The 17,282-nt window shown below is 49.5% G+C and overlaps 6 protein-coding genes across 6 annotated transcripts; 5 read left to right on the forward strand and 1 right to left on the reverse strand.

Moving 5' to 3' along the window:
- Positions 1–3,128: 3,128 nt before the first annotated feature.
- Positions 3,129–4,559, forward strand: EPUS_04975 (uncharacterized protein; the record flags this gene model as incomplete). Its single annotated transcript, XM_007804093.1, has 1 exon — positions 3,129–4,559. One exon carries the CDS (start codon positions 3,129–3,131, stop codon positions 4,557–4,559), a length of 1,431 nt encoding a protein of 476 aa, XP_007802284.1.
- Positions 4,560–4,739: 180 nt separating this feature from the next.
- EPUS_04976 (uncharacterized protein) lies at positions 4,740–6,573 on the forward strand (the record flags this gene model as incomplete). Its single annotated transcript, XM_007804094.1, has 5 exons — positions 4,740–4,837; positions 4,884–5,060; positions 5,105–5,402; positions 5,453–5,922; positions 5,979–6,573. 5 exons carry the CDS (start codon positions 4,740–4,742, stop codon positions 6,571–6,573), a joined length of 1,638 nt encoding a protein of 545 aa, XP_007802285.1.
- A 559-nt stretch (positions 6,574–7,132) lies between these two features.
- On the reverse strand, positions 7,133–8,833 carry EPUS_04977 (uncharacterized protein; the record flags this gene model as incomplete). Its single annotated transcript, XM_007804095.1, has 1 exon — positions 7,133–8,833. The coding sequence occupies one exon, from the start codon at positions 8,831–8,833 to the stop codon at positions 7,133–7,135; it is 1,701 nt and encodes a 566-aa protein (XP_007802286.1).
- Positions 8,834–9,173: 340 nt separating this feature from the next.
- EPUS_04978 (60S ribosomal protein L16) lies at positions 9,174–10,011 on the forward strand (the record flags this gene model as incomplete). Its single annotated transcript, XM_007804096.1, has 4 exons — positions 9,174–9,194; positions 9,259–9,394; positions 9,504–9,816; positions 9,873–10,011. The coding sequence occupies 4 exons, from the start codon at positions 9,174–9,176 to the stop codon at positions 10,009–10,011; spliced, it is 609 nt and encodes a 202-aa protein (XP_007802287.1).
- Positions 10,012–10,668: 657 nt separating this feature from the next.
- EPUS_04979 (uncharacterized protein) lies at positions 10,669–12,633 on the forward strand (the record flags this gene model as incomplete). The annotated part of the gene is made up of 5 exons (XM_007804097.1): positions 10,669–10,833; positions 10,887–11,082; positions 11,135–11,581; positions 11,633–12,262; positions 12,311–12,633. 5 exons carry the CDS (start codon positions 10,669–10,671, stop codon positions 12,631–12,633), a joined length of 1,761 nt encoding a protein of 586 aa, XP_007802288.1.
- Positions 12,634–13,687: 1,054 nt separating this feature from the next.
- On the forward strand, positions 13,688–16,330 carry EPUS_04980 (uncharacterized protein; the record flags this gene model as incomplete). Its single annotated transcript, XM_007804098.1, has 3 exons — positions 13,688–14,488; positions 14,538–15,230; positions 15,284–16,330. 3 exons carry the CDS (start codon positions 13,688–13,690, stop codon positions 16,328–16,330), a joined length of 2,541 nt encoding a protein of 846 aa, XP_007802289.1.
- Between the last annotated feature and the right edge of the window lie 952 nt (positions 16,331–17,282).

Raw genomic sequence — 17,282 nt, forward strand, 5'->3', positions numbered from 1 at the left:
AGCCCGCAGAAATTTGTTGTTCGAAAAATCTTGGGTCGCCAACGACTAATCGAAACACCGGGTGAATAGGTCAGTTACAAGTACTGCAAGCACGAGCAAGAGTTTAGCAGGCCGTACAGTGAGAAGAGTTTCCGCATCATATCCAAGAGCACCTAGAAACGCAAAGTCAGCCATGTTCGGAGAAAAGCCCTTTATCCAGTACCGGGTGCACAACAGCCATGGCTATTGCAGGTTCCACGGGGGATAGCATCAAGCCCTAATGCATAGGTACGTACCAAAGACAGACAGGGGAATGCGGGACTCTGGGAAGAGGCTGTGCGGGGTAGCTTTGGCTGTTGTGGTGATCTTGCTGATCAATTGTGCCGAATAATTCCTTGGACAGAGGTAAAATATATGACCAAAACAGATGCTATGTTAGGAGCAGAGGCAAAGCAAAAGACATGAGTTAGGATGAGGAATAAGGATGCTGGGTATGGCATGAAAGAGAGAAGAGGATTAACAGGGAGTCAGAATGACATCGCAACTCATCAGACCCATCTGCTCCTACCCTTTCCAAATACACAACAGCGATGGAGGCAAGGACAGTCTCCACTCACTGGAGCTGCTACACCTATCGTAGCGACATATGCTCACGATACCGTCAAGAATCACACTGGGTGGAGACCATAGGATCTCTTATCACATTACCTCAAGTCGTATACCCAGCGAGTGGAGATCGTTCTGGTCCTACATCCTGTCCCAGTCCGTTCCTGGTCAGGCATGTATTCCACGGTGTTACCGTCCACCGTTTGTCAGAGAGAAAAGACCTGTCAGGCAACAGGACACTACACCTGTTGATTTGCACAGTATGCGGGGAAGGATGCAGGGTCCACGAAGTCCAGTCTCGCTTGAACAGGCCTTTCCATGATTGCCGCCTTTGAAGCACGGTCTGGGAATTCATGCTGGAGGCGATATGGGTCGAGCAGGCCCTGCCACGTTCGGATTCTAGAAGCTGCTTCTCAAGAGCCTGGCTCAAGTTTGTCTTCCATATTTGGCTCGGCGGCCTGTACTCCTCTGCGTGGTCACAGATTTCGGACCGCCATTGAACAATGGACATCAGAAGAAGACCGCTGACGGTTATTCAGCATTCCTGTGATAAGCTGGATGCTACTTGAGGAAAGGATAGGGTTATACCGGTCCAGGACTGTTCCAGCCTTGTGATCGGCCAACGGACTGATGCGAATTCCTGTGATGCTATACTCACCGCTATACTCATGACTATCCAACGGCATGAAATTTGTCATGTACATCCAAGAGTATCTTGCTGGGAGCAAACGGAGGCCCAGGTGGGAGTTTCAACAGCTGAAGAAGAGTACCGATTGTCGCTTTGACAATCTCTTGTTGTGGTTGAGGCCGAAAATTTGAGTTGCACAGCTGAACTGGTGCTGGTGCGCCGAAGTTTTACCGACCCTACGGAATACTACGTAGTAGAATGCACAACTGCGTTGCTACTATACCGCAGGTTTTCATGCCTCAAAAAACTGTACTCATCTTCATCATGGTGGACAGAAGCACAGTCTTCTTGTTAGGAGATACTGAGTCTACGCCTTGCCACCGCTGAGCCGATACCCCTACTCTGACCCTCTCATCTCAAAGTCTGGACAACCTTTCCAGCTCCACAGTCTATGGACAGGCTTCTGTGACTTCAAACTGTTCTTGATACTCTGTCCTCAACCTTTATCTGGTAGAGACTCCGTGATTTATGGAACACATGACTTCACAAGTTATCTACCAAAAGCAAGATAATGATGGTCAAAACAATGCAGGCATATCTTCAGCATCTGGGCCTACAGAGTATATAACCAAGGTCAGGGTCAGGAGCAGCAACCGTGGCCTACCAGTCCTGAGTTGTACATAACGTTGAGTCGGGCAAGACCCATAGCATATATTACATGTGCCACCGCCATTGCATACCAATATGGCAAGATGAGAACCAAGCAAAAGCCAGAAGGCTCAAGGAGCCACAACTCAGCCGATTGGACTTTGGCGGAATAGGTTACTAGAGATTGATGCAACTTAGGAAGCGCTGAAATGCACTCAACGTGGAGATGTTGATTGATCTTGTAGTTAACTCTGCACCTTGTCAATTGGCCATGAATTGGACCGCTTCTGAATAAACCTTCAGCTGAGTGACGACCGAGTTCCAGCCTCACCTGACCCTCGATTTGATCCTTTACAGAAGAAGTGATGCAGAAACAGGTGAAGGACAAGCGACATTATCAAGCCCAGTTCTTGCCAATGGTCCATCCTCAGGCGAATGTTGCGAGTGATAAGAATCTTCCAGCCTGACACAAAGGCCAATTGATGTAAACTTCTTTCAGCTGGAAACAACGTGTATCATTCACTGACGATGAAGGCATCCCTTCGCTTCGAGTGTGGAGCAAACAGAAAGCAAAGGCTTGATGAGAGAGCATCCATCGACATCCTCCCTGACTTAGCTGTAGCACGGAGCATTGTAGAATCCTCTAAAGCTGCACTAGAAGGGTACATTTAGCTGATCCAGAGCTATGCCGGTAATAACTGATGGGCTTGAGGTGGTGGGGGCTGGGTAGGACGAGCAGTTCACGTCTCTTCGTTTGCTGTAGGGCTTCCTCACCTCAGGTTACTACGTACTAATAGTACTAAGTACTACTAAGTTAGTTAGTACTTACTACTAGTAGTAGTACTATAGTAGGTGAGCCCATGCCGGCTTGGCAGCTAGAACTAGCTACCACTTTGACCTCACGAACAGAGATCACACCGGCGAGTCCCATTGGCCACAAGCGTCATATTCCTTGTGATATACAATCTATGCTATGTTATTACAAAGGATAGCTCACCTCAGAAGGCCTCTGCGTCCTCCGAACAATATAGTCCGCCATCGACCACGGCCTCGACTCTTCACACACAACTCCCAACTCCTCCTTCTCTTCCCTTCTGCTACCAGACCACAGATTCCCTTTCTACATTCTTCCCCTCGAAGGTCAAAACAGAATGTCACTTTATCCTCCCAACTCAACAGGTTCCTCTCCACCGAGAGAAAGGCGCGATGGAAGGAGAGGATGCGATGGCAACTGCGGTTCCATGCATATTTCTGGCCAGCCGCCATCATGATCATGTTAGCAGGAGCCGGAATTCATCAGCTTTACCTCGAAAGAAAATACCCGACTCCGCGCGAATGGTCATTTGGGAGCCGCTGGGTATTGCGCTCTGCCATGACGAGAGAATTTGAACCATTTTCACGGATTGATGGTGTGATAGTTGACTGGGCTCGTGTTGGATCGTACTACAAACTGTTGCTGGAACGCCTTGAGGACCCCAAAATCGACGGCCAGAATCTCATGGAGCAGGATGAAGGTGGCATCCTAGTGGATGGCGTTGGTCGAACAGGATTTGATATCTCCATGAAGCCAGAATCTTGGGGAAGAGGGTATCACCAGGCGCTTATGGGTGCTGCTAGGTCTGCAGAACACCTCGACGGCTACGTTACGGACAGGAAAAGGAAAAAGGTATTTCCCAAGGAGATGATGATAGGGCCGTCCAATCCTCGACCAAAGCCGAAGCCCCACGGCTGGCAAGATCCTCCTAAGGAGGAAGATTGCGATCCTGCTTACGCCAGTCCACAAGTCTTTTATATGAGGATTTTGACAACAAAAGGCTTCAGCACCAGGCAACGTCTCGATGCTGCTCTTGCCTATGCTGATTGGCTTGATTTTAAGGGTCTGGCTGAGACAGCAGAAAGCATGTATGATTGGGCTCTGGACATTGCAGCAGGGGCCTTGCCAATGGGCTCAAAAAATGTGGTGGATATGAAGACTGGTGTCATCAACCCCACTGCTGAAGCTCCTGCCTCGGAAAATCTGCTTAAGGCGAGTACCGCCCTTGGGGTTCACCATGCTCTCCACAATAATGTTCAGACGGCTTTGCCTATATTTTTGAGTGTGTTGAAGGCAAGAAAAGATCTTCCACCAGACCCTTTGTCCCATGCACGGCCCAAAGAGTTGAGCAAGCCAAAGGAAGAGAGTGTGATTTCAGCATATCTTCGGGCGATAAAAGACTGGCTTGTTGAAGCTCCGTATCCGGCAAGCCCTCCATCCGGTGATGAGCCTCCTTTCCATACTCTGGAAGAAGCGTGCGAGGAGGTAGGTCTGATGACGTATATTGGCGAGATTCTGTATGCTACATCGTCAAAAGAGAAAGGACTTTCATGGACACGTGATGCAGTTGAGGCCGCTGAGGCTATCATGTGGATGATGAAAGAAGAAGACAGGAAGGATGGTGGTGAAAGGTGTCAAGAATGTTTGGAGACAGGCCTCAACAATTGGAAGAAGATGGCAAGGTCGATGGCCAAGGAGGCAGAGAAGAAAGAGAACAAGAATGGTAGCAAATCATCTGGTTGGCTCAACTTTGGTCGAGAAGATGCAGCTGTTCAGTCGAGAAGATGGGAAGAGGAACTAACACAGATCGATCTCCGCATTCAGAAGACGATACCACTGGTTAAGCCTTTGGAGCCGGCACGATCGTCCTGGTTGTCAGTCTGACTTAGGTGATTGTTATAACAAACGTGGACCAGATAGTCAAAGGCGCTGGAATAGGCTAGATCGCCATGACTTTGGTCAACGTTGATGTTCAAGTTGTGGAATCACAATTTCCCTATCTAAATTCGTGGATCTGACTTATCTGCATGCTGCCCTCCCTTCCACAACTGTGATGAACTAGCTATGTCTCCCTCCTCATCAGCTAGAGACAGCACGCAAGACTCTGGAGCACGCTCGCCTGTTCACGCGAGTGAGCATCAAGCCGAACAAGATACAGCACTGTACGGTAGCCGCGCATCCCAGCTCTGCTGAAGCTGACTATGGTAGGCTAACTGAGGAGAACCTGCGTACTCTTCAAGGTCAGATCCAGTCATCTGGAGGCCTGGCGGGCATCCGCGATGTACCTTGTCACCAGATTGAAACGGAGAAGAGGATTGAGAACTGGCTCGAAGGCATTGGACCTGATAACACGGGTGGGAACTCCAAACCAACTTCAATACAGTTGTGAAGCAGGATCTTGCCAAGCCTTGCTGACATTCACCTGGAAGGTTCAAATTTATTGGTTGCCAGCAGGTCAAGCACAACCTCCTCATGCCCGAGTCTTGTTCCGGATTATGGTTCAAGCACTGTGTCTACAGAGGCCTCGTCGTTGACAGATTAAATTCAACACAAGTCATACCCAGCATGGAACTTGAGAAGCCAGCCACCAAACCTATCCTCTGTGGTCTGCCTGCTCCTTTCCCATGGCGCCGCAGGAAGTGCCTCTGCCAGTGGAATCGGTTACATCTGCTTTTATTCGGTCTCTTACTTGCAGCAGCTCTGTTCCTCTCGCTGCCTGGTTTCTCGGTAAGTGCAACTCCCTATTCAAGTCCAAGGTTGTGACTGACACTGCGAAGCATTCCCTTCAATCTTCTGCTCACAAAGCCTCTTGTCCTACAAAAGAATTCGGCCTTGCCGTATCACACTTTCCTACCTACGATTTTTCAACAATCACCGTGCCAATGAGCCGTGTTCCTGACTCCCTCGACACTTTTATCAATTACCGCTACCGCAATCATACAAAATGCCAGATCTCCAGCCTCGACCTCCATACCCCTTTTCACCCGCTGTGCTCTAGTCGCGCCGACATGCTGACTGCTATATCGGGAGGCGGGAGAATTGGTAAAGAAGCACCTTTTATGCCCCGAGGCTGCGACATGCGATGGTTTAGCACAGAGGAGATATGCGAGATCTTCGAACGCTTTGAAAAAGTCATCGTCGTTGGAGACAGCATGATGAGACATGTGGTTGGCGCTATGAATGTCCTATTACGGAAAGACCTTGGCTACGGTGCTGTTACCAATTGGAACTTCTCACCCAGAGAACGGTATGTGCTTAGTACTCACAAATCTTCAATCTCTACAATACTCACACTCCTCGCAGCAAAGAATGCTTCTGCAACCAGCAATTTGACGTCAAAGAATGCTCGCTGCAAGGCATCTACAAAACTTCCGATGTCGAAACCAACGATCCCGACTCCCTCGCCTGTGGCAGTGGCAGGATCGACCTCGTTATCGAAATGATGCTAAAATTCCCGCTCGACCCCACCGAAGTTGAACGTTTCAAAGCCCTCCTATCTCCTGCAAAGCCCCCCAAACCCTATGCCTTTATCTTCGGCCACGGCCTCTGGAACGATCTCGATCTCCAAGCAACTGTCAACTGGCTCGATGGCATCAACGCCCATACCTTATCCGTGGCACCATACCTTGCCGACAAGGGAGCCATCTGGCCAAGACTCTTTATCACGCCAAATGCGGCAGGGCCGCTTAAACCAGATCAATGGATAGTTACGCAGGGAGACAAAGCTTTACAAATTTTTGAGGAATCGGTGAGAGAGGAGGCGAGGGAAAGAGGGGTGGAGCATCTCGGCACCTGGAATATGAGTATCCAGGCCAACAAGTTCGATGGTGTGCATCTCGATCTGAGGGGAAACTTGATCAAGGCAATGGCAGCTATCAATTGGTTGAGCCTGATTTGAACAGGATGGGTGTTTAGTTGAGTCGCAATAAAAAGGATGAGCTGTGCAGTGTCACTTTTCAGCTCCCCTCAGTTTTGCTTGAGTTTCTTGATTCTAGATTAGCAAGCGCTTGTGTCTACCCATCCTATGTGGGTTGCTGACAGAAAAATCCTGGTCTCTGAACTTCTCTACGCTCTCCGTACCAATACACACCCCGCATAGGCTAGAGAGACTCTCGTAGCGGGGGCATCCGAGCATCACCTAACCATGCTTTCACTACATCCTTGTGATAATAAGTCGGACTTCCTCGGTTTTATGATGGAGAAGAGAGATGCCTAGCATGCTCTCCTGGAGGGCAGTAGATGGATTAACAACTTCTCACGTCGAAAGCGGCGAGTTAGGCTCAGGGGATGATCTGCTCCAGCAACCCGCAAGGTCTGGATGATTATCTACAGGGCGATAGCACCCTCTCCCACTCCAGACATTACCTACCCATCAGACGCCTTTCTCACGTCCTCCCTCATCTCCAAGAGCCCACGATCGTCGACATTACCTGCACAGAGCACTCCCAGCAATCTACTCAAACATCAGCATAAACCTCCTCTCCAAGCTCGACCTCATCACTCTCCCTATCCACACTCCTCTCCCTACTCTCCCACTCCCTCATCGCCAGATCCCCGTCTCCATCTGCATCTCCACCCTTCTTCACCGCCTCAAGATACGCCTCCCTCTTCTTACGACCGAACTCGTCTCGTCTCTCCATACGAGCTAGGCGGCGGGCACGGCTTCGTTCCGCGGCGGAGACGTATATATTGAGGTTTTCTTCGAGGAGAGCGATGCGGGATTGTAGGGCTGTTATCTTGGATGAGGAGGAGGGGTCTTGAGGGGGTTCGTCGGAGAAAGAGATGTCGTATGTGCTTGTTTGTTGTTGTGATGAGTTTTGGTCTGAGGATGGAGGGAAGGTGAGATCGAGGATTGCCTCGTCGATGAGAGATTTGGGAAATGTGGGGTTGGTGAGGAGGCTGTGGAAGGAGTTGTTGGTGTTGGTGTCGTTGTCGGTTTCGTTGGGAGCTGTTAGGAGGCCGAGTGGCGGTTGGGGCGTGATTTGTACTTGGAGGGAGTAGTCTGCTGGGATGCCGGAGGTGCCAATGTGGTTTGAGGATGAGGAGAGCTCAGGTTTTGGTTTGACCACTGTCTTGACTTCAATACCTGGACGCTTGATTGGTAGACCTTCTGGTCTTTGCATGGCGATGTTGGTTACGGAGTTCCCGAGGTCGGTTACTACCTTCTGTACGCGATGTTTTGCTATATCCCAGGAGAGGATTCGGCCGCTGGAGTGGCCTGACAGAAGGATTGTGCCATCATAAGATAGGGTTAAGCACTGAGCTGAACCGACTTCGGACGATGCGGGTGACCAGCTGTCTTTGGTGTCAAGATGTACTGGATTCGATGCCACTGAAGTGTGACTATTTCGGGTGATTTTGGACTCGTTATAGAAGTCAAAGGATTGAACTGTACCATCTTCGTGGCCAGAGTACAGTGCTCTGTCTGCTGGATCAACTGCCAAGCATTGAGAAGCCGAATCAAACAAGATCGTACGGAGTACTTGACATTCAGCAGTACTCCAAACATAGCAAGTACCATCGCTAGATACAGAGACAGCAAAATTGGTCAAGGGTCTCGAATGGCCACAGGCTAGGGCGGTGATGCCGGAACGATGATTTGAAAAAGTCCGTACAGGGGCATTAGGAGGTGTACCATGCGAGGACAGGGATTGTGGTTGAGAGAATGAGACAAGCTGCGGCAAGGACCATATATGGACATTGGAGTCCGAGGAGCCGGACAGAATGAAAGTGTTGCCAGGCAGGACTGAAAGACAGGACACCGGTTGGAGATGTGAAGCTGTAGACATGGCCTGTCGTCCACTAGCTACCTCCCATAAAACAAGCCTTCCACCCTCGGTGCCGAGAACAAGAAAGCCGCTGCTCTCGCCCACGAACCTGAGGCTGGTTATTCGTTCTGGGAAAGGAACAGTTGCTTCTTGATTTCCCTTTTCCCTGTTATAGATTAAGACAACCGCTCTGTCTGCCTGAGCCGCAAAGATGTGGGTGGTGCTGATGGCAAGACAGTTCGGTTTGGTGGAACTCTTCTTGAAACCATGCCTGATAGTATTCTGAGGTTGAAATCCATGTAGGACAATACCAACGTCCTTCAGAGTGCTTGATATGTTGGACTTGGTGGATGTTGCAAGCGTCGCGGCAACGAAGCTCTCGGTAAGCATTATGAAAGATCAAAAGCATATGAAATCATGATCATGAGTTTCCCGCTGCGGGAGATATCATCCATGCACTCAGGTCTATTATACTGTAAGGTATGAACTAAGTGGACAGTCCGAAAGACTCATGTAGACTTCCCCTGATGCCAAGGATAAGTGCCAAGAGCTGACACTGCTAAAGTTTGCGGCGGTCCAATTCGGATTTAGGGCAAGTTGCACATCAGCCCTTTACCACCAAAAGTTTAGGGCATGTCGCAAGTTTAACATTCCACGTCCAGGTGCAGCATCGACGACACAACCTCGATTCGACGCCATCTGCCAACCGAATATAGACAGTGACAGCAGGATGTCTTCCTTCGAACCAGTCGTATGTCATCTCGGTTTCGAGTTCAGTTCACCTCTAGGTCACCCACTGATGACTGAATGGACAGGTTGTGATCGATGGAAAGGGACACTTGCTTGGTCGCCTAGCCAGCACTGTAGCGAAGCAGCTGCTGAATGGACAAAAAATAGTCGTCGTTCGTTGCGAAGCCATCAACATCTCTGGAGAGTTCTTCCGAGCAAAGCGTGCGTCACGTCCATCTCCTCCACCGCGCCTGCGGGACACATGGATCCTACCAATGCCTCACTTTGCGATTGTGACAAACAGTATACTAACACCTCATGGCTCTTGCAGTCAAGTACCAGGCCTACCTCCGGAAAATTACTCGATACAATCCTACGCGTGGCGGTCCCTTCCATTTCCGCGCTCCCTCCCGCATTTTCTACAAGACCGTACGAGGAATGATACCGCACAAAACTGCTCGTGGCACCGCCGCAATGGAAAGACTGAAGGTTTTTGAAGGCATCCCACCACCATACGACAAGAAGCAGAGACAAGTTGTGCCTCAGGCATTGAGAGTGATCCGTCTAAAGCCAGGGAGGAAGTATTGCACTGTTGGACGGTTGGGTCACGAATTCGGCTGGAAATACCAAGATGTGGTCGCCAGGTACCGCTCCTACTCACCCAATCACCCTGCTTACCCTGTACTTACCTCATTTTTAGACTCGAGGAGAGGAGAAAAGTCAAATCCGCAGCCTACTACGAGAGGAAGAAGGCGATGAGGAGAACGTTGGTGACGGCAAAGAAGGAAGCAAGCGTGGATGAGAACATAAAGAAGGAATTAGCCAAATATGGTTATTAAGTTGTGACTAATCGATCGTGGATGGGATAGGAGAGATCTCTACGGACGAGGAGCGGTGGTGTAGGGTGATGTGGCCGGTCAAGAAGAGTGCAAGATTCCAATGGCGCGAGCACTCTGGTGATGCCTTTTGTGGAAAATACAGGAATGCGATCAGTCTTCCGGGTTGCGGATCACATGGCTACAGAACCCGAGGCTGTCGAATACAGAGCAATTGCTATGACATTCAGTGGGCTCATGTCGTCTGATGTCCCAATATTCAGCTTCGGTGCAGACTCCTGGTTGCTGTCTAGGACATTCGTGCGGAGACATTCTTCGTCTACCGGTTTTGCCTATCATTGTAGCGGTGCTCCCGAGCATTGTAAGGCTGATTCTAGAAATCTGCTACCACTTTTTTTCGGGTTGGCTTACCGATTAGATGTGGACCAAAATGTGCTAGCAGACTCACAAAGCAAAGCACTAAGCTGCCCCTAACAAGTGCCTAACTTATGGAAGAGCTTCCCCTCACCTGTACTTCTCCGCCTTAGCCGAGCCCAAGAATATTGAATGGGTGGACTGTTGCTTGACCATTTCAAGCCAAATATGTGGTAACTGGTGATTATCTACCAAATGTGTACCTAGCCATTCAAATCTTTAAATCCCATACTATACGGCGCAAACATGTCTGCCGCAAAGAGCAGGCTTGCGAAACTTGCGTCGCATTTTCTCCCCGCATCTTCTCCGCAAGTAGCTGATGCGCCTGATGTTGAGTTCAGGCATTGCCATCATATTCATACGTTGTCGCCAACCTTTTTCTTACCCCGAGCAGCACAGATTGAACCTGAGGTCTGGCTTTGAGTCAAGCAGGTGTTTTCGCCAAGTGTTGAGTTTGGATACAGGCAATTGCAATTTACCATCGTACCGCAAACAATCAGATACTGCGACGGACATATCTGCAGGCCGCTGATCGAGCGAGAGGCTTTGCCTACTTTGTTAAGAAGAGAGAATATAACAAGGTTGGGATCTTGTGTCCCAACACGCCTGCTTTTCTTGAAGCAATTTTTGGGATAGGAGCTGCTGGTGCAGTCAACGTTGGTATGAGTAGAAGAATTTCAGTCTTAGAGCAAACGAACTGACTCGCGTGGAGCTGTTAATTATCGCTTGAAATCTGAAGATATAACATACATCTTTGACCATGCCGACGTCGATGCGATTCTTGTGGACGTGGAGTTTCAGCAATTACTTGATGGCTTCCGAAAAGACCATCCGAATATCCCCTTTTTGATCGACACCGATACTGAATTTTCACATGGCCCATTCGCTGGCCCGTACGATGAGGCTGTGCTTGAGGGATTGGAGTATGATAAAGAGACTGGTAGTAAAGGCTGGGATGGCCTCGAGACGCTTCCCCCTGATGAGAACGCGGTCATGGCTCTTGCATATACAAGTGGCACCACAGCCAGGCCGAAAGGTGTTGAATACACGCATCGAGGAGCTTATATGGCCACTATGGGCAATGTGATAGAGTCGGGGCTAAATTACCACAAAGGAAGATGTCGATATTTATGGACGTTGCCGATGTTTCATGCTATGGGTATGTATTGTTAGAATAACCTGACGGTGAGTTGCTGACGGAGTTTTGCAGGATGGACATTCCCCTGGGCTGTGACGGCTGTCCGTGGCACACACTATTGTTTAAGGAAGATTGACTATCCAGAGATCTGGCGCTTGTTGAAGGAAGAACACATTACTCACTTCAATGCTGCTCCAACAGTCAACACACTTCTGTGCAATGATAACAATGCTGAACGCCTGCCTGATCCCGTCAGAGTGACCGTAGCTGCCAGCCCGCCGACTGCACATTTGTTCGAGCAGATGACGGGTTTGAACTTACATCCAGTACATGTATACGGCTTAACTGAAACGTATGGCCCTATAACGAAGAGTTACCACATGCCTGGTTGGGATGATCTGCCTGATAAAGAGAGGTACCAGAAGATGGCTCGTCAGGGTCATGGATTCGTGTCCAGTCTACCAATTCGGGTAATCAAAACAGATGTGCCCGAAGGGAACATTGTTGACGTGGAACGAAATGGAGAGGAGATTGGGGAGATCGTATTTGCCGGTAACATATGTGTAAAGGGGTATTACAAGGATCCAGAAGCAACCAGGAAGCTATTTGCAGGAGGTGTTTTGCACTCCGGTGACCTGGCCGTTATGCATCCTGATGGAGCAGCTCAGATCCTGGACAGAGCTAAAGATATTATCATCAGTGGTAAGTAGGTAAGACATTTCACCGAGACGAGGCCTGATTTATGTGCAGGCGGCGAGAACATATCTTCTCTTGCTCTGGAATCAATGCTCGTCACACATCCCGACATCCTCGAAGCGGGTGTAGTCGCAGTCAAAGATGAGCAGTGGGGAGAAAGACCAAAGGCATTCGTCACAATTCAAGCCGGCAAAAAGATGAAAGGCGAGGATGTGGTTCATTGGGCGAAGAATAACAGCAGTATCAGCAGGTTCATGGTTCCGAAAGAAGTCGAAGTCGTGGAAGAATTGCCGAAGACAAGTACAGGTAAGATCAAAAAGAATGTACTGAGAGAATGGGCAAGGGGCGGAAAGCCCGAAAGGATTACAAATGCATGATTTTCAGTGGCGATAAAGGCCATGAAGGGTGGTCTTCTGGCTTGAGTGATGTTGTATATACTGTCTAAAGAAGCATTGTCCGAGCTTCTCGCGCCCTGCTCCTGAGAGGCTTTACATGATCTGTGCTTGAGGGGATCGACAGAGCGGTTACACTGAGGCGCGTCTGGGGCCAATTTTGCTGGAAGTGTGACGTGTACAGACCTTGCTCTGGGTGAGTGGGCGTTTGGGCCACAAGCGATCAGCAGTAAGAATATATCGTACATTGGAATCGAGTAACTGTGTCATTGGTGGTCGGTACACACCAGCTAAGGGAAGTCGGATGAATTGTCCCCTTGTGCGATGTGCATGGTCTTCGGATAGCTCTTGATAAGTGCCATCTGAGACAATCAAAGACTCAGGCAGACCCAGACCCGAGCCGCACAGTGGCATAGCGCATAGCGCAGAGCGTACGTAGTATAGCGCTGGCCAGGGGATGCCCAATTCTACCCTGCTTAGCCTACCATCTTTCGAGCCTCCATCTCGCTTCCCACGACAACTCAACTCAACTGAACTCCAAGTTGCTTGCTAATCTTGACGAATATGGCGCTTTCTTGTCTGTAAACACATTCGGCGTCTCCTGACGGTGCATACTGTTGACTAATAGTGTCTGCTCCTGCCTGGTTACCAACAATACTCTCTCGGCGTTACTCCACTGCAACGCGACCTGACTTCGCCTTTCCCTACATTCTTTTCACAATATATCCTGAGATTCGAAACCAGCCGAGCGCTCAAGGTCTCCACAGATTTACAAGCCTCTTCTATTAGTGAACCTTCGCCCTTCACCTAGTGAGGTGCTATTCGAAGCAGAACCGGCCGCATTAGCGACATTGCGAGTAACATCCCCATTCGCCTGCCTTACCGTTCCATGACAATATTGATGAAAGGTTCACGAACTTAGACACCTTCGAGCCGTCCTGCTGCAGCATCTGTGTTAGCATACTTGTGTGGTTTCTGTCTGCGCAGGCGATCGGCCAAACACACCCGCAAACACATAATAAAATTCTAAGGTGGAAATATGGCACGACCATGCGAATCAGGCAGCTCGTTCTTGAGAAATAGACGGCACACGAGTCCTACAACATCTAGACCTCAACCACCACCAAGGGTGTCAAGTCAAGCTCCCTCGGAATCAGACGACTCGGCAAGTTCACCTGAGCGAATCGTGGATGATGATACCGATTTCTTCATGGCCCAAGCGAACGATTCGCAATCCTCAATCGGGGTGACAAACCTACGAGAGATGAGCATGAGCATCGACCTCGAGCAGCAACACAAACTGTCCCCAATATCCAGACTACCACCGGAGCTTCTCATAGCAATCTTTGCCAAGCTTAGCTCGACTGCAGACCTTCGAAGCTGTATGCTAGTCTCCTACAATTGGGCTATACATTGTGTGGGAGTCTTGTGGCATCGGCCCCAGTGCAATGTCTGGAAGAACGTTATCAACGTGACGGCATCACTCAGCAAGAACCCACTCTTCCCGTACCATGAGATGGTTCGACGGTTGAATCTTGCAACGCTCCACGACAAAGTCAACGACGGAACTATCCAGCCGTTCATGCAATGCAAGCGGATCGAAAGACTTACGCTCACGAATTGCTCCAAGTTGACCGATTCTGGTGTCTCGGGCTTGGTGGAAGGAAACAAACATCTTCAAGCTCTTGATGTGACCGACATTCGGTCTTTGACTGACCACACGCTATTGACCGTTGCAGGCCACTGTCCGCGATTGCAAGGGCTCAATCTCACGAATTGTTCCAAAATCACAGACGACTCTCTAGTAGGGGTTGCTGAGAAATGCCGGCAAATCAAGAGGGTAAGCAGATATCTACATCTCCATAATGAATTCTCTAACGCTCGACCAGCTCAAACTGAACAATCTTCCGCTGATCACCGACGAATCCATCATCGCCTTTGCAGAACATTGTTCCTCAATACTCGAAATAGACCTTCATTCCTGCTCACTAATCACCTCCGAGTCCGTTACAGCCCTTCTCAGCTATCTCTATCACCTACGTGAATTACGACTAGCTCATTGCACTGGAATCTCAGACAACGCCTTCCTGGACCTGCTTCCGAAGCTCACATTCGATTCCCTACGCATACTAGACCTTACAGGTTGTGAGGATGTACGTGACGACGCCATTTGTAGGATAATTCCCGCTACTCCGAAACTGAGAAACCTCGTACTTGCCAAATGCAGACACATTACAGATCGTGCTGTCGCGGCAATTTGTCGTTTGGGCAAGAATCTGCACTACATCCACCTTGGACATTGCATAAACCTGACGGATAACGCTGTTATCGCTCTTGTCAAGGCTTGCAACCGAATTCGATACATCGATCTTGCTTGCTGTAATCGACTCACCGATCAAAGTGTTCAACATCTGGCGCAGCTACCCAAATTACGGAGGATTGGATTGGTGAAGTGCCAACAGCTGACCGACGAAAGCATTCTGGCACTAGCGAGAGGCGCAATGGCTGGTGGGCCACCTCACCCACGTCCTGGATGTCTTGAGAGAGTCCATCTGAGCTATTGCGTCAGCTTGACGCTCCAGGTATATCTCTGCCGTGAAATGTGAGCTATGAATTCATGCTGACTGTCACGAAGGGTATCCACGAGTTACTACAGTATTGTCCTCGACTCACACATCTGTCTTTGACTGGGGTACAAGCTTTTCTCCGAGAGGATCTGACACGTTTCTGTCGCGACGCACCACCTGAATTCACACACCCTCAACGCGACGTCTTCTGCGTGTTTTCTGGAGAGGGTGTTTCGAGACTGAGAGATTATCTCAAACGACTAGCCGAAGATCAGGAGCGCGAGGGCAGAGTTACTAGGGAGAGACCGGGGATATATTCGGAAGCAGAGGCTGATTCTAGCAGAGAAACGCTTTCTGATGATGGGACAATCGATGCTGTCGAAGAGGCACTTGAAAGACGACCAGCCACACGACCTACCCTGCGGCCAAGATCAACTGGTTACAGATCATATGCAGAAGTTGTGTCTGGAAGTGGTTCGAATTCGCCTGGATTTGAAGACGAGGGAGCTGACGATGATGAGGGTGTGCCACTGTCACAAGTCCGATATACCAGATTGAGTGAATTGTTTCGAAGACCAGGCGGACCAGGATCACTTGCCGAGCATGATGGCGCCCCTCAACTTCGCGGTTACCTCGATAGGCATGTCAGAAGAGAAGCGTCTAGAAGTGTGAGCGAGGGCCAAGGCTCATCCAGCAGACCTAGATTTACGCATTCCGAAGCACAGTCCGGCAGATCTCGATTTGTGCAATCCGAGGTGCCTGCCTTTGATGACTATTTCCCAACCACCGCTGAACCGCAAAACCGTCGACCTCTTCCGCCGCGCCCTCATTGGCCACCCCAAGCTCATACCGCTCAATTCTTTGATGGAGACCAGGAGATTTCTGCATCAGATTGGGGAGAATTTACTACCCCACAGGCTGCTCGGATTGCAATGGGAGCGACAGGCTCGGGATCGGCTTCTGGACGTCATGGTGTACGGAGCCGAGAAGACCCAACCACAAGCGCTGTGTACGACGATACAGATGAGGATGATGATGATGATGATGATGGAGAGACGACTATCCGACGGTCTGCTCGAGTGCAGAGGGAAATGGATGGGGAGATGGAGTCTTAGCTGATTTTGCATGCATGAACGGGCAAGGCATAGCTGTGTGTGAAATTTGCATGGAGCTGGGGGTGAATGATTCTATCGTCTCAAGCTGGGTGCTCGGGGCTGTTTTAGAAGCTTGACATGAGCTTTGTGGCTCTGTACTTACGGCATCGGCATTGCTTGCTAAAAGCGATTCATTGTATGATTACGATCATTTGTGCATTGTGGGATATGCGTTCTTTACACACTTACAGGCCGAGAAGTACATGCAACAAATTGTTTAGCCAGTCTTTCCTGTCGGGCAATTGGGATGTTGCCTCCAGAGTCGAGGTGAATATCTCAATCAATGCTTCCCAAGGTGGACATGCTTTGTGCACTCAATGTCTTTTCGTATAGCCACCAAAATCCATTAAGATTCGTAACATAGCGGACGATATGCATTAGCATGATTAATGCTGCGCCCGCTCGGAAATAGACACATTCCCGGCTTCTCGAAAATGAGCACAAGTTCATTACCGTTCTCTAGTTGGAAGAATTTACTGTTGAGGTAGACAACACAGAATGCAACTTTGTTCTTTCGATGAGTCCCTGACGGAGGGCGATGTACTCATTCGAGGTGTTTCCAGCCTCCCAGAGTCTCAGCGATGAGCTTCACTTTGGACGTTCTCAGTTGACTTTGAAGTCAAGTTGATACTTTAGGAAATACAGCTGGGATACGTTGAGAAGATAGTCAGAGAGTCTTTCCACAGGTTGATGCTCTTTCCTGGGTGTTTCTAACTGCTGTCCAAGATATGTCCATGCCTATATTTTACACACGCTAAAGAAAGGCGTCAGAGGAGCTCACACACATTGGGTTACATGACAATAATATTGGCACCTTGTGTCAATTGTCAAAAGCATGTTGAGCGGAACCTTGATGGCTGACAGGGGCTCGAACGACACCAAGTCCAAGCTAGCGATGCAGCCGGGGAGGTTA

This window comes from Endocarpon pusillum (genome assembly GCF_000464535.1).
Source record: "Endocarpon pusillum Z07020 unplaced genomic scaffold scaffold2776, whole genome shotgun sequence".
NCBI lineage: Eukaryota > Fungi > Ascomycota > Eurotiomycetes > Verrucariales > Verrucariaceae > Endocarpon > Endocarpon pusillum.